At 38.4% G+C, this 15,215-nt stretch overlaps 1 protein-coding gene across 1 annotated transcript in view; it reads right to left on the minus strand.

The window, feature by feature from the left end:
• mbtps1 (membrane bound transcription factor peptidase, site 1) overlaps nt 1-15,215 on the minus strand; it is a 39,714-nt gene that overhangs the window by 9,370 nt on the left and 15,129 nt on the right. Inside the window, exons 9-18 of the mRNA XM_062961515.1 lie at nt 13,810-13,912; nt 12,882-13,033; nt 11,385-11,546; nt 9,477-9,621; nt 8,509-8,697; nt 6,807-6,979; nt 6,084-6,199; nt 4,322-4,478; nt 3,563-3,687; nt 1,278-1,355 (exon numbers count right to left, since the gene is read on the minus strand). Coding sequence (XP_062817585.1) covers nt 1,278-1,355; nt 3,563-3,687; nt 4,322-4,478; nt 6,084-6,199; nt 6,807-6,979; nt 8,509-8,697; nt 9,477-9,621; nt 11,385-11,546; nt 12,882-13,033; nt 13,810-13,912 — 1,400 coding nt within the window. The remainder of the gene's footprint in view (nt 1-1,277; nt 1,356-3,562; nt 3,688-4,321; nt 4,479-6,083; nt 6,200-6,806; nt 6,980-8,508; nt 8,698-9,476; nt 9,622-11,384; nt 11,547-12,881; nt 13,034-13,809; nt 13,913-15,215) is intronic.

Here is a 15,215-nt window from a genome sequence, read left to right on the forward strand (position 1 = left end):
TTATTATTATTATTATTATTATTATATTGTATGACACAGCAAACATGCTGGATTTCATATCACAAAATCACAAGTCGAACACTTCCCAAGTGTCTAGGACTGTGTGATGTATTTTCGGATGATGCGCGCATATCCCAGTAGGGTGGCCTTTTGCAGCTGACAGATCATAATTTTGTCAATGTCAATTGTTTCCAAATGCTGGCTGAGATCTTTTGGCACGGCACCCAGTGTGCCCATCACCACCGGGACCACCTGCACTGGTTTCTGCCAGAGTCTTTGAAGTTCAATCTTGAGGTATTATTATTATTATTATTATTATTATTATTATTATTATTATTATTATATTTTCTATCCCGCCTCCATCTCCCCGCAGGCACTCGGGGTGGCTAACACAGGGCCAAAGCCCGAAAACAAATAAAACAAAGTAAAAACAGATAAAAACAGCATCTTCAACTAAGTAAAACATATTAAAATCAAATAATACCATACAATAGCAATACAATAACAGTGAAAACCAATTTAAAACATGGAATAATGACATAAAAAGACCACCATTGAGGAGAATGGAATAAAATGGAGGGGGTCTAAACAAAAGTGCAACAATCCCTTTGCAATGCTTAACCTAAAAGTGAAAAAAATGCACTTTTGAAGGCAAGAGGTGGATTGCTCAACACTACTTGTTTTTATCGATAACTAGGTTTTTCTGGCAGTTCGTGGAAGGTCTTAGTGACAAAAATTGAACCTTTGGGATGGCTGAACTCCTGGTTTAGTAAAGAGGGAATGCTGATGCAAATTGAGACTGACAGATTCTTCCAATATTGGGATACAGATCCCAGAATCGCACAGCCCTGGCCATGCTGGGTTTGTGTGTGTCTTGTATAAAAAGTATAAAAAGTTAAGTTTTAACATGTTTCATGCCACATCATGCTGCAAATGGCTCTTTAAATGTCTTTGGGTTTGAAAAGCAGCCATCCAGTGTGAGAATGCAATACGATGCTGTTGTTTGCCCCACCACAAAGTCTACAACAGCCAGAGCAGATATCAAATAGAAAGTGTCAGTTCCTTTGTTCTGTACACATGGAAGACAGCTTTGGCTGCCTCTGTAAACAAGAACTACAGATCTAGTTAAGCCACAGAATATTGAATTAATTGAATGGGCCTGAACCGTACATAAATTTCAAGGATTTCCATCTGTTTTTCTACCCCAGCAGCATTGGTAAATCTAAAGGTATACACATACTTAGAAGGACATAAAATGAAATGCAGGCACTCTATACCTTGATCCTTAAAAGTCTGCGCAATTACAATGCCATCTTCTGGAAACTTTGCAATACTGCATCCCGAGGCATAGTTCACTGGGAAATAAAGAAAGAATGGTTGCATTTTTTAAATTGTATTTTTTCCCCACAATTGCATGGCAGATGTCACATTTTTTAGTCAAGATATGATGCAATGGAGTGGTGCCCTCGCTTCCTCCCCACTTAGTCTCCTCTGTTGACTTCCTGTTTCCTGGGCAGGAGATATAATTACAGTAGAGTCTCACTTATCCAACACTCGCTTATCCAACATTCTGGATTATCCAACACATTTTTGTAGTCAATGTTTTCAATACATCATGATATTTTGGTGCTAAATTCGTAAATACGGCAATTACTGCATAGCATTACTGCTTATTGAACTACTTTTTCTGTCAAATTTGTTGTATAACATGATGTTTTGGTGCTTAATTTGTAAAATCATAACCTAATTTGATGTTTAATAGGCTTTTCCTTAATCCCTCCTTATTATCCAACATATTCGCTTATCCAACGTTCTGCCGGCCCGTTTATGTTGGATAAGTAAGACTCTACTGTACTTTGAAGATGTACACTGGGTATCTTCTAAATAGCAACTCTAGATCACTGGATTGCAGTGAGTTTTCCGGGCTGTATAGCCATGTTCCAGAAGCACTCTCTTCTGATGTTTCGTCCACATCTATACCAGGCGTCCTCAGAGTTGTGAGATTTGTTGGAAACTAGGCAAGTGGGGTTTACATATGTGACCAGGGTGGGAGAAAGAACTCTTGTCTGTCGGAAGTGTGAATGTTGCAATTTATCAGGACAGTAAATAAAGAACAATACTCCGGAAACAGGGGAATTCCAGGTATAAATCAATCACGGTCAGCTAACACTTTCCAACAAAGGATTCCCCCAGGCAAGAAACAGCCAGCCCTTGAAACTGCAAGGCTATTAAATGCTAATCAAGGTGGCCAATTACAACATTCACATTTGCCTCTAACGAACAAGAGTTCTTTCTCCCACCCTGGACATTCCACAGATATATAAACCCCGTTTGCCCAATTTCCAACAGATCTCACAACCTCTGAGGGTGCCTGCCATAGATGTGGATGAGAAACGTCAAGAGAAAACGCTTCTGCAACATGGCCATAAAGCCCGGAAAACTCACAGCAACCCAGTGATTCTGGTCATGAAAGCTCTAGATCAGATTTTCCCTCTGTCCATAGTTGTGAGTCTTTTTTATGAACTTTAGAAATGGTTCCCAATCCTTTTTGTAGGGTTTACTGGGAGAAACATACAAAACCACCTCTTACCTGAGAAATCCCTATGAAATTCCTGAAGTTCCCATAGATTGACAGGCTATTTGAAGGCACATACGCAGAGAAGTGTACAGTGATACCTTGACTTAAGAGTTCAATTCATTCAATGACTGAGCTCTGAACTCAAAATGCTCTTATCTCAAAGTGAATTTTCCCATTCAAATGCATTGGAATGCTATTAATTCATTCCAGCCCCCCAAATTCCCCCCTCTCCAATTTTTTTGTTATGTGTTTTTAAATAACAAAATGTACTTTATAAATGACAATAATGTAGGAATGCACATTCACATAGAAAGAAAGAAAGAAAGAAAGATCAAGTTTCAAATGGTAGAAGCACAAAATTGTGGCAAGGAAGCACAAAGCACAAAGTGAAGAGGCACAAGCACCCTTTTCTTCTTCCTACTGTACTCATTTTAGCCTCCATCCTCTCTTGCTCTCTCTCCTACCTCTCTTCATGATGTCGAACAGATCAGGAATAAAACTCATACAAAATCAACTAACCCAAAGTTTCTCAAAGCAGAAAAGAGCAAAGCAGACAGCAATCTCCCAAAGCAGACAAGAGCATGAGGACCAGAGGCTGTTCCATCGAAACTCTACAGTCCTTCACTCTCAAGCTAGCGATCCCTCTGGCGCTAGCTATTAAATCAAAACTCTGGTCATATGTCAAAGCAAAACCAGGCCAAGTCCCGGCTCTTAACCCAAAAGACTCTTAAATTGAGATGTTCTTAAGTCAAGGTTACACTGTATTTGGAAGTAGTTTCACGTCTGCAATCATTGTGGGAGAGGGAAGGAAGGGGGGAAATGTGCCCCATCCCCTTGCCCATGCTTGCTCTGAAAAGAGTTTATACAGATAAGCATTCAATTTCCCATCTTCAATCTGACAAAATGGTATCGTTCCAGAACAAATTCTTAACCACATGATCAGCCATCGTTGTAAAAGAATGACAAAGCCTTCTTTTTACTTACTTTCATGACTCGCCATGGTAAAATCCCCTTCATAAAGCCCGTCGCTGAAAGCCATCCCCCAGACTGAGAGAAGATCGTTTAAGGCCGGAATATTGGCTCCTCCAGTATCAGGCATCCACCATTGCCTAAAAAGGAAAAAAGGAGGGATTCATAACACATCCCCACTTAGTCTAGCCCTGAAAAGCCCACCATTCTTCTCATAACAAATCAGACTCAGTATCCATTCCATCACTCAGTATCCATGCCAAGAGAGCCACTATCAAGAACATCATATTCATATTTATTCTTTTCAATAGGGCACCTTAGATTTCCATACATCCCACTGAAAAAATAATTGCCTAACTCCCAACATAGGTTTTTATTTTTAAATTAAATAATAATAATAATAATATGTATATTTTTATAATATAATTTTATATTATTTATAACAAGACCATCATTTTAGAAGAAATATTCTCCTCGCTCTTGCCACAGGGAAAACTATCTCTTCGTGAAGGACACTTCCCATCTTCAGTTTTTGCAAATTGATATAGATTATACTATATTTTTTATATTTTTAAAATTGCCTGGAGGCATTGGATTTCGTCAGAGTGCTTTTTAAATTGATTCACCAAAGCCAATTAAGAGGTACATTCCTTCTCAGAAGTGTAGATAGCACTATTCCTTTAGCATTCTGGTTGATTTACTAGTCCCAAAATTGCCGCAAGATAAATTGTCTCCAAAATGCAAACAGCTCCCGTGCCTTCCCAAACCCCATACCTTGTGTTTTCATCGTAAAATTTGACTTTCCTCATCACCGAAGTGTTGTACCAATCGCTGAATACTATGAGAGACAGTCCATTGTCCACATCCCTTCTCAGTTTAGTGATCTCTTCGGGAAAATACTCCTCTTCACTGTCCACCATTAGCAGGGTCCCTGTGTATAAATGAGGGAAAGGCATTCAGAATTCTCAAAAACTGGCTAATACTGCTTTGTCCCTCAGCTGTTTCCATAAAGAATCTGATTTCTAGGTAAAACGAGAAAAGGGAAGTGAGGCCATCTTTGGAATGATCCTGTTCATTCTTTATTTTATTCTCTCCTTCACCAAACCATAACAAATTCTTTGGCCTCCTCCTTCCTATGCATATAAAAACAGCTGGCTTAACTTACATGTGTCAAACTCAATGCCTATGGACTGAATCCAGACTGCCATGTTGTTTTATGTGGCCCTTCAGATGTTGGACAACTTCCAACACTTTGAAAACAGGGGAATTCCAGACATGAAACAATCAGGGCCAGCTAACACCTCTCAACAAAGGATTCCCCCAGGAAGGAATCAGGCAGGCTTTGAAGCTGCAAGGCTATTTAGTGCTAATCAAGGTGATTAACTGCAACATTCACACTTGTCTCCAACAGACAGGAGTTCTTTCTCCCACCCTGGACCTTCCACTGATATATAATTTCAAATATACCTCACAACCTCCGAGGATGCCGGCCATAGATGTGGACAAAACATCAGGAGAGAATGCTTCTGGAACATGGCCATACAGCCCAGAAAACTCACAGCATTCCAGGAACAGATTTTTTTTTTCAAATTCTGTTACATAGTATTATTCATCCATAGAATCAAGGGCCCTTTGAAGGCAATCAAGACTGATGTGGCCTTTGATGAAAATGAGATTGACACCCCTGGCCTAGTATTCTCCAGATATGTTCATTTACAGTGCCCATTATTTCAGCCTATATGGTCACTGAAAATGAGGACAGTTTTGCAAGGTAATATATTTTGAGACTGCCAGGTAATGTATTGCTAAATATGATTCAGAGGAAATATGCGGCAAGGTCTGGCTGAGACTAAGGTTTGAATCCCCATTTGGCCATTTAGGTGACCTTGGCCGAGTCAAAATTTTGCAGAGGAAGTCAAAGGCAACAACACGTACACAGAGCTACCTGTGGTTACTGGTTTTCTTATGGTTTGAGTTTCTCCATTGTAAACAGGTCAAACCTCAACCGAACCTCAAGGACAACAGATAAGGTTCAAATCTCTGAGATATTAAAGGAGGCCCATGCACACTTCGGCCGTCTGGGTGTTTTGGACTTTAACTCCCACAATTCCTAACAGCCGGTAGGCTGTTAGGAATTGTGGGAGTTGAAGTTCAAAACACCCAGACGGCTGAAGTTTGCCCATGCCTATACACTATACAAAATAATTCCGATATACTTTCATGTCCAAAACAAACGAAAAGTGGATTGGGGGCAGGAATTAACATGAAAATTATATAAGCAGTTATTTCAAGCATACGTATTTAACAACTGTGTGTACTCACTTCAATTAGACACAACAGTGGGCAAATTTCAGCACTATAAATGAAAAGCTGAACCCATCAGCCACACCTTGTAGGAAGGCATTGGTTCCTACAGATGAACTCAGTCAAAATCAGAGCCTATTTTGACATTTCACAAGTTCTCTAAGCTTTGCAGCCCAAATAACGAAAATGTACTTTGAGCTGAGTCAAGACAAGCAAGTTCACAATGGCTTACCATACTGACTAGCATCAAAACAGGTGAACGGTGAACCCAGGACTTCAACGAAATATCCCATGCTTCTCAGGTGTTGATACATATCCCTGAAGTTGGTGTGGATGTGATCACCATTCCTAGGACGAAGCATATAATCCATTTTTCTATCAGCCTGCTATACGAAATATGCTCTGTGAATTATTCCAGATGAATCCTATCACACGCATCCCATATAAAACCACCAACATTGGGAGGACAAGATTTTTACTTCTTAGTTAGTTGCAGTACTGTTTATGAACAAAGAAAATTGTTCTGAGAATTAACTTTGGGTTATAATTTCATGTCAAGATGTAAAACAGTAGGCACTATTCTATTTCATACTAAGGAAAGAACCACAGAGTATGACCCCTGTATCTGCAGAATCAGTACCTATGGTTTCATTTATCTGACAAAATATGTTCACTTTAGAAATTTTAGGTCTTTCTAGCAATTCTATGATATGCTTCCGCCAGATATTGATCACTGAGTCACAATGCAGAACTCAAGAGATGCCTAGAAAAGTGTTCTCCTACTTCAGCATGAATCTATGGCAGTCTGTTTAATAAAGTCTGCAATTTCCCGTGTTTTACATATTCATGCAAAATCCTGGAAGGTATTTCCTGCCGATGCAGGGGTCGGACTGTACTTTCTATTTTGATGATTATGCATCATTTGTCATTATTCATTCCTTAGAAATAAACCCACCAGTCTAAGGGGTCATTCTTCATCCTCAAATTATCCCTTGGAAAATATCCCGGCGGGTAGCGCAGGTTGTGATACTGATCCCACAGGACGCGCTTGCTGCGAGGGGGGGTCGGGATCACCTTCACTTTGATGGGAAGTTTCACGGTGGAAGTCTGTTCAACGCCAGCTTTTGACTGGGAAAAACGAAACAAAAACAAATTAAGTCTATTGGGAATTCTTTCCCCAAACAGAACCCATTATTTTGCCCAAGGCTCTGTTGATAAAACTTATGTAACAAAATCTGAATTGTTTTCTATTCCTGGTTTGAAAGTGTTATTTTCTGTTTAATTGTGCAGTATTGTAATTACTTTGGAAGTAGTTGTTCTACTCCAGAAAGTTGGGTTTTGTGGCTGCCACAAACTAGGTTGAATTGGTTGAAACTCAATGAGATATTCATTGAAAAACTAGAGCGAAATGTGCAGGTTGTCCGGCATAAAAAAAGTTTTGCAGTATAATAAACTTTTTCCATTTTTTATGATAGAACAAATTAGGAAATTACATTTATAACCCAGGAACAAAAATCATGTTACATAGTGTAATTGTTTGCAAATGTCAAACAGACAGTATATAATGAATTTCCAATGATTGGCTATTCAATTATCTTGTGGGCAACCAAAGAAAATGTCCTCTTGGTAACAGTCAGCCTCATTTTGGCTATTATTTATTTATTTATTTATTTATTTAATACATTTATATCCCGCCCTTCTCACCCCAAAGGGTGAGCAGCAGCAACATCTTTTAATGGATTTTAGCTGTGAATTTTTAATACTATTTATATTTAATTCTGTTTTAATGTTTGCATATTTGTAGATTTTAAATTGTATGCTAATGCTTTTATGTCAAGCTGCTTTTGAGTCTCCTTCAGGAGAGATAAAGTTGGGTACAAATAAATAAATTATTTATTTATTTCTGTCCTGCCTTTCTCTCAATAAAGACTCAAAGTTGCTAACAAATATAATGCAAATACATACAAAAATTAAAAAAAACAATGAAACATTTGTGGGTTGATACAAAAGTTAAAATACCAGAAATGCCATTAAAATTACATTCAAAGATCTAAGTAACAGACTCCCCCACATATACAGTCCCAGTGGCAATAGATTGCATAGCCCTGAGAAATGATAGACTTCTCTGAGTCCTCTTCGGGGTGAGAAGGGCAGGATATAAATGAAGCAAATAATAGAAAATGTGGTCAAAAAACATCAAGAGGACAGCATAATTCCCATCCTGATCTACAAAAATATGTTTCATAAAGAAAGGGCACTATATTTCCATTTCCATTTCAGCCTTACTAGGTACAAAGTAAGAAAACACATTTATATAAACCACAACAGAGGCCCTATATATGGATATTATAGTACTTTTGATGAGCTTGACAGGACAAGCACATTCTCACATTGCACAACAACTGGATCTCTATGTTATTTCTCACAATTGAAGAGATATAATGTTTGGCTTCTGCTGAACTTTAAATTGCTCGGTTCTTCCATTTGACTGCGAAGTCACATACATTGCCACTCACAAATCATAAAGGCTTTTAAGCATATGCTGAGAATATGCTTGACTTCCAAAGGCAAGCATGGCCCATGTTAGAGTTGTGCCTAAAAAACACCACCAGCTGAAGGTTTTATTGAGAAGCAGGGGAAGAAAGAGGCAAACCCACCTCATTTTCTGATGGAGAGGAGACGGTGATCATGACATGTCCATGCGCAATGCCTTCCCAAGAAGCCGCTTTCTTTGCAACAGAGATGGAAATGGCAAGGTATCCCGACCAGGGCCACAGGACAGAGGAGTAGGAGAAAGCCACCTCGATGTAATCTCCATTCTGGGGCAAATAGGGCTGCCATTCAGGCTACACAGCACAAAAACAGAAAACAGGTTAGTTCACTGATGGGCAAATATTTAAAACAGGAAGCAGGGCTGGGAGCAGGGAGACAGTGGAAATTGCAGTGGCACCGTATACCAGCTTTGTGTGTATGCCACTTAAAGTAGAAATAATATTTAGTCCCTCAATACGATAGTTTAAAAATCAGAAGCATGCTTGAAATGTATGCTCTCCCCTTGTTCCCAATGACTTTTCCAAATAGATCATTTACATTGGGATCTTGCTGGGAAAATTGCGACCTTGAATAGATTCCAAAAGGGGACAAGTTAAAATCAAATAATGTCGATCCTGTGTACCAGCAAAAATATAAAAAAATATGACCAGGCACATTCAAGAGATGTTACTTTGAGAGAAAAGAAAAGGAGATAAAACAGAGGGAACTGCTGCTTTTTCACTTCTGAGGGTCAGCTATGAATAGGTTTGAGGCCTTATGGGAAAAAAGGCAGGATAGAAATAAAGATAATAAAGATCTGCAGCACCTTCACAATGCATTTCTAACTGGGTTTGTGCTGCTGCATCACTAAATTCTCTGCTCATCGCTGGGAAGCCTTGGTTTACTCTGATGCATATATTTCTGTTCCATTCACGGCTGTTTTACATATCCTTATTTATTTAGAGGGCAGGGCAACAGGATGGAAGAAAAGCTTGGTAAGCACACACCGTTTTTAAAAATCTAGGCTATTAATATACTTGGGATTGGAAAACACAATGACTACCCTCCAATTGCTAAACCTTTCAAAGCGTACCTTATCCACAATTCTTCCGGTGACTCCCATTCCATTAAGGATAGTAACGTTCACAATGGTTGGCATGCCTCCATAGTAAATAGGCTGGGAGCAGTAAGGCCACATGTAAGGGCATTCCGTCAAGTCGATATAGCTTGGACTCAAACTAAACAATCAGGAAAAATATCAACATGCAGCCATTAAAAGATCAGGACAGCTAAAAACGTACACAAAGGAATGTGGCTTGGCTGCCCCTAAAATCCTGGGGTTTTAAGATGCAAATTAGGTTTGGAGCAGTGAAGGATACAGTACTTGTATTCTTTTGAATGACTGCCTTCCTAGGAACAATATGAATGCACCTGGGGCCTAAAACTAAACGTCTTAGATGTCAAAACAACGTAAAATATATGGTAATTTAAATGGGTGAGCAAATGGCTAAATTTTAAACTGGTGCTGATTTATATATATACATAAATCTACAAAGTTATAGGAAGAGTGAACACGAAGAATATTATATGTCAAGGGAAAAACCAAATTGAGATGGGACACTGGAGTTAAGTTGAAGCCTAAAAACTTGGCAGAGAATCCTATTTGTTCTTGTTCACACTCTGGAGAGTAAAGTAACACCCAGTGCTAAAGTTGCTGGCCATCTCTGATTTAGAGCACATGGATCAACACTTCTTAGGCCCCATTTACACTGCCATTAAACACAATTTAAACTGCATTGAACTGGATTATATGAGTCTATCATCAAGTTCAATCAGCATTATAATGACAGTGTAGATGGGGTACAGATGCCTTGATTTCTATTTTTGTTAGCTCCTACTATCCAAGTTTTGATTGAGGTATCCTATTTCATTATTATTTTATTTGGAATATTGTATGGTAAGGTTTGGAAAAGGAATAGAAACTTAGGGAGAAGCATCATTTTTATCATCTCCATTCTATTTGTTATGTCCCAGTTCAGTTTATTTCAATTTTGTATTTGCTTGTTGACTTGTTTCCATAATTGATTAGAATTTATTTGTGTTATATTATGTAGATTTTTAGGGATATATACCCCAAGTATTTTAGCTTCTTTCCACCCAATTTTATCCCCAGGATGGTTTGTATTTCTTTTAGCTCTTTCCAGCTAGAGCTGACAGACGGGAGCACATCCCGTCTCACGGATTTGAACCGCCAGCCTTCAGGTCAGCAACCCAACCTTCAGGTCAGCAGTTCAGCTGGCACAAGGGTTTATCCCACTGTGTTTCCAAGGTGAAGAAGGTTCAAATCAAATCTTTATTATGGTCATAGACCAACATAAGGAGAGCGGGATACAGTCTCATAAAAATATAATACATTAAAATCATTAGAATTTAGGCTAAAAGCTAAAAATACAAAGGTATATTAAAAAGCTAAAACACAAAATTCTATTCAGAAAAAGATAATTTAAAAAGAAACTAGAAGGAAATTAAAAGGGAAGAGAATCTGGAGAAAGGGTGGGAACATTTGATAGATCTGATATCTTTTTTAAAAAAATTCTGTTTAATACTCCCCTTATAGATTCCTCTGTAAAAAATGGTGACAAGCCATCCTCTACTTATACAATCCAATAAAAAGATCCCTTACTTTTAGTATTTTTCCAAGCATTCATTACTGTCAAAATATTAAAATACTATTTGACGTACCTAATAATAAAAAATAGAATAAGTCCTTCCCACTATCTTCTTGTGTTAACAACAAAATATGTCATTTTGTGTTTTCATTATCAAAGCTTTCAAATGTCTCTGCCTTAGATCCTAGCAACACCCTTTTTAATTACAAACTAAGCAAGAACTGGAAAAAGCAGAAAGCCAATTTCTTTTATTGTTGCCACAGATGTCTTCTTGAACGAAACACATTTCAACACAAGGACTTATTCCAAATTTGTTTTTGAAAAAACCTTACCTGGCCTGTGGTTTGTAACTGTTGAGAATCTGATAGGCTCTGAGAAGGTCCAGTTTGCCATGGCCTTGCTCAAACATGTTGACTCCCGGAAGCCGGCGAGCCGAGGCAATCAGGGCCTGTTTCATGCTAGCCGGGTTCACCATTTCACGCTTCTGAACTGTGCTAAAAATGACAACATCATATAATATTACATAATTAAACATGCATCGTTGTGAACAAAGAGTACTACAATCACAGGTAAATCACTGTCTGGTTGAAATAATACATTTTATTTCTGGAAATGCATCTTTAAACCTTAATTACAGGTCTAGTCAGTTAACAAAACCTCTGACAAGGAATCCGCTTTCAAAAGGTCACCGTACACCTTCCTGTATCTCCCTTTTCCCTATTCTCTGTTTCTAGTTGGACCCTTTATTAGCCACAATGTCACTGAGAGGACAGCAAATGAGCTCTGGAGAACCACAGACCTACAAGTATTCGATTGCAGCAGGGTGTTTGCTATAAAAAACAAAATTAACTGAGCTAGGAAAGAGCAGGATTCTGCTCTAAAGTTGATCCTACTGTTGCTACATGGGCCTACCTACAATAAACAAGATAAACAGCAGCTGCTCCAGAATCTCTGACCACACTTGTTGAAATAACAAAAGAGGGAGAGAAAGAAAGGAAGGAATACACCTGTCTCACAAACCAAGATTCATAAATTATTATAAGACCATAATCTAGGTGAAAGGGAGATAAGGTCCTCCCAGTGTTGTTGGACTCCAACTCCTATCATCTCACCATAAGTCATGCTAGCAGAGAATGATAGGAGCAAGAATTGAAGGACCCAAACAGCCCTATATTTCACAGGCTTTTTTTTGCTTTGATTTTTAAAAAGTATATACATTTTTATTTACATACATTAACAACTTAGTGTGTAAAACAAAGAACATTTTACAAACACGTAACCCCACCAACAAGGCCTGAACAAGTATAATTTCCTTCGCCATAAATTTATGAGTCAACCAGTAAACAAATGTCATATCCCAAATTCCTGACCAACAAGGTTGCATTGTTTTCCCTTATCGCTCTCTAAAATATATTTAATGAAAACTGACCAATATTAATCGCATTCTGATCTTTTAATTTTCCCTCATTTCCATTGATAGTTTATCATTTAAGGCTACGTTCCATACCTCCCCATACCATGCTTCCAGAGTGAGATTGGTTACTATCTTCCAATTCCTTGCACTTATAAGTCTCGCTACTGTGAGTAAAATAATCACCAGTTCTTTTTTTTTTCCTTTCCAAGTTCAGCTTTGTGGCATCCATTAGTAATGCAAACCTAGCATCTGGGGCAATGTTTAATTCTATAATGTTACCTATTTCCATAAATATATCATTCTAAAAACTCTTCAGCTGGGGGCATTCCCACCACATCTCCTATTTCACAGGCTTTTGATGAGACTTTGCTTATATATATCATTACACAAGCAAACATTTTCACTGATTCCTTACCTCACCAGAAGCGTGACTGCCCCGGCCACCACAGGGGAGGCCACGCTGGTCCCAGAGAGCGAGCGACACCCACCCTTCATGCCAGAACCTCTCACTCCAGAGCCATAGGTCACGATGTCTGGCTTGACTCTGCCATAACCTCCGGGCAGTTCCTTGAGGAGAAAACCAAGCCAGAGAATCAGTTACAGTGATACCTTGAGTTAAGTGTTTCATTCATTCTGTGACCAAGCTCCTAACTCAAAATGCTCTAATCTCAAAGTGAATTTTCCCACTGAAATGCTATTAATCTGTTCCACCCCACCAAACCCCCCCCCCATTTTTGATAGGTGTTTTTAAATAAGAAAATGTACTTTATAAATAACAAATAATGCACATTCACATGAAAAAAAATTAAAAAGAAAGATGAAGCACAAAATTGTGGCAAGGAAGCACAAAGTGAAAAGGCAAAAGCATCCTTTCCTTCTTCATGCTGTCCTCATTCCAGCCTCCCTCGATCTCTCTCTCCTGCTCAGTCTTCATGAAGCCCAACATGAACCACAGAAAATCAATTAACCCAAAGTTAATTGGACAAGAGAAAAGTGAATAGCAATCTCTCAAAGTGGACAAGAGCATGAGGCCCAGAGGCTGCTCCCTAGAAGCCCTAAAGCCCTGAACTGGCACTTCCTGTGGTGCTAGCTCTTAACTCAAAACACTACTCGTATGTCAAAGTAATACCCTAGCCGAGCAACAGCATTTAACTCAAAACACTCTTAAGTTGGGACGCTCTTAAACTGAGGCCCCATTGTTTTTGTATTGACACATAGCTATCATATGTGTGACGGTATATATTTATTTTTAAAAATCTCACATATTTAGATAGGAGAATGTGTGTCACCTCTGTCCTACACAGTGGCTTGGTGCAAAAAAAATGTTTCGTGGAAATGCTTACCCAGGTGGTCATTCCCCTTGACGAGAACCGAGCAATGTTATCCTCGAAGTCAATGCCGCCCACACCAATCACATCCATTTGATCAGCAGGATTATTGAGTGTGCTGAAATGAGTATTTATATTTGCTGTTTATCTATTTATCACATTTCTGTCTGTACTTCTGCAAGGAGATGAGGACAATATTCAAAATTCTCACCCCCACCCCATCCTAACCCTTTTCTTTAACCCTCAAGATTATGACGTGAGAAGAGTCAGGAGGAGTGCATACAGCTAAACCAAGATCACTCACATAAATAAAAATGTGAATCTGTACTTCCTCCATTTTATTCTGACATTCTGGACTGTCACAAGCTGTCTCTTTGGCCCCTTCTATATTGCCATATAAAATCTAGATAATATGTTTGGACCAGATTATATAGCAGGGTAGATTCATATAATCCAATCCAAAACAGATAATGTGGATTACCTACATAATCTGGATTATACGGTAGTGTAGAAGGTGTTTTTGAAATGCAAAAGGTTAATAAAGCACCTTCCACACTAACTGAAAAAGGTCTGCAACATAAGCCTTTCCAGGCTTAAGAGTGTATCTACACTGTAGGATTAATGCTGTTTGACGCCACTTTAACTACCAGTGTCTCAATGTGACTGAAACCTAGGATTACCAGTTTTACAAGGTCTTGAGCCACAAACTACAACTCCAAGGATTCCATAGTTTTGAGTCATAGCAGCTGAAGTGGTGTCAAACTGCATTCATCCCACAATATAGATGTACAATGCCGCTTGACATTTCATCCAGAGCATAAAATACTTCAAAAAATATTTGTTCTTGTTCAAACAATAGCAACAGAAATGCAAAGTTTGTGAGTGCATGGTGATGGAGTGACAACTTGATTTTTAATATTATTTTGGAAGTCTGGAGTGGGAGGAAAGATTATCTAAAGTCAAGTAAATGCTCATATGGGACATAGTATGTTGCCTGGCTCTTGGAGAAAATATATTATAAAACACTCTTCCAGGTACATGTCAGTTTACAAAGTAGGTACGTTCTTGTACATTACTTCTGTAACACAAATGTTGTTATCAGAGGACACCAATTACAAATAGGGACAGATTTCTAAATTCCCCCCAAAATAATTAAATAAAAGAAGAACAACTCAATATGTTTCAGAAAACATTTGAATCAAAACTAATAATAAGCACCATTCTCCCAATGATTATGCTAGTAAAAAAGTGGCACGAAACCAAAAGAACCATATTAACATATAAATAAGCAAGCACCACTATGTTCAACAATACTCTTAGAAAATATTGTAGCTGTCCTCTCATTTTATACTACTGAAAGTAATGAGTCTAACTGTCCCATTAACTTCAAAAGGATATAAAGAGCAACTATATTGCCCTAG

This window comes from Anolis carolinensis, unplaced genomic scaffold (assembly GCF_035594765.1).
Source record: "Anolis carolinensis isolate JA03-04 unplaced genomic scaffold, rAnoCar3.1.pri scaffold_9, whole genome shotgun sequence".
Lineage (NCBI taxonomy): Eukaryota > Metazoa > Chordata > Lepidosauria > Squamata > Dactyloidae > Anolis > Anolis carolinensis.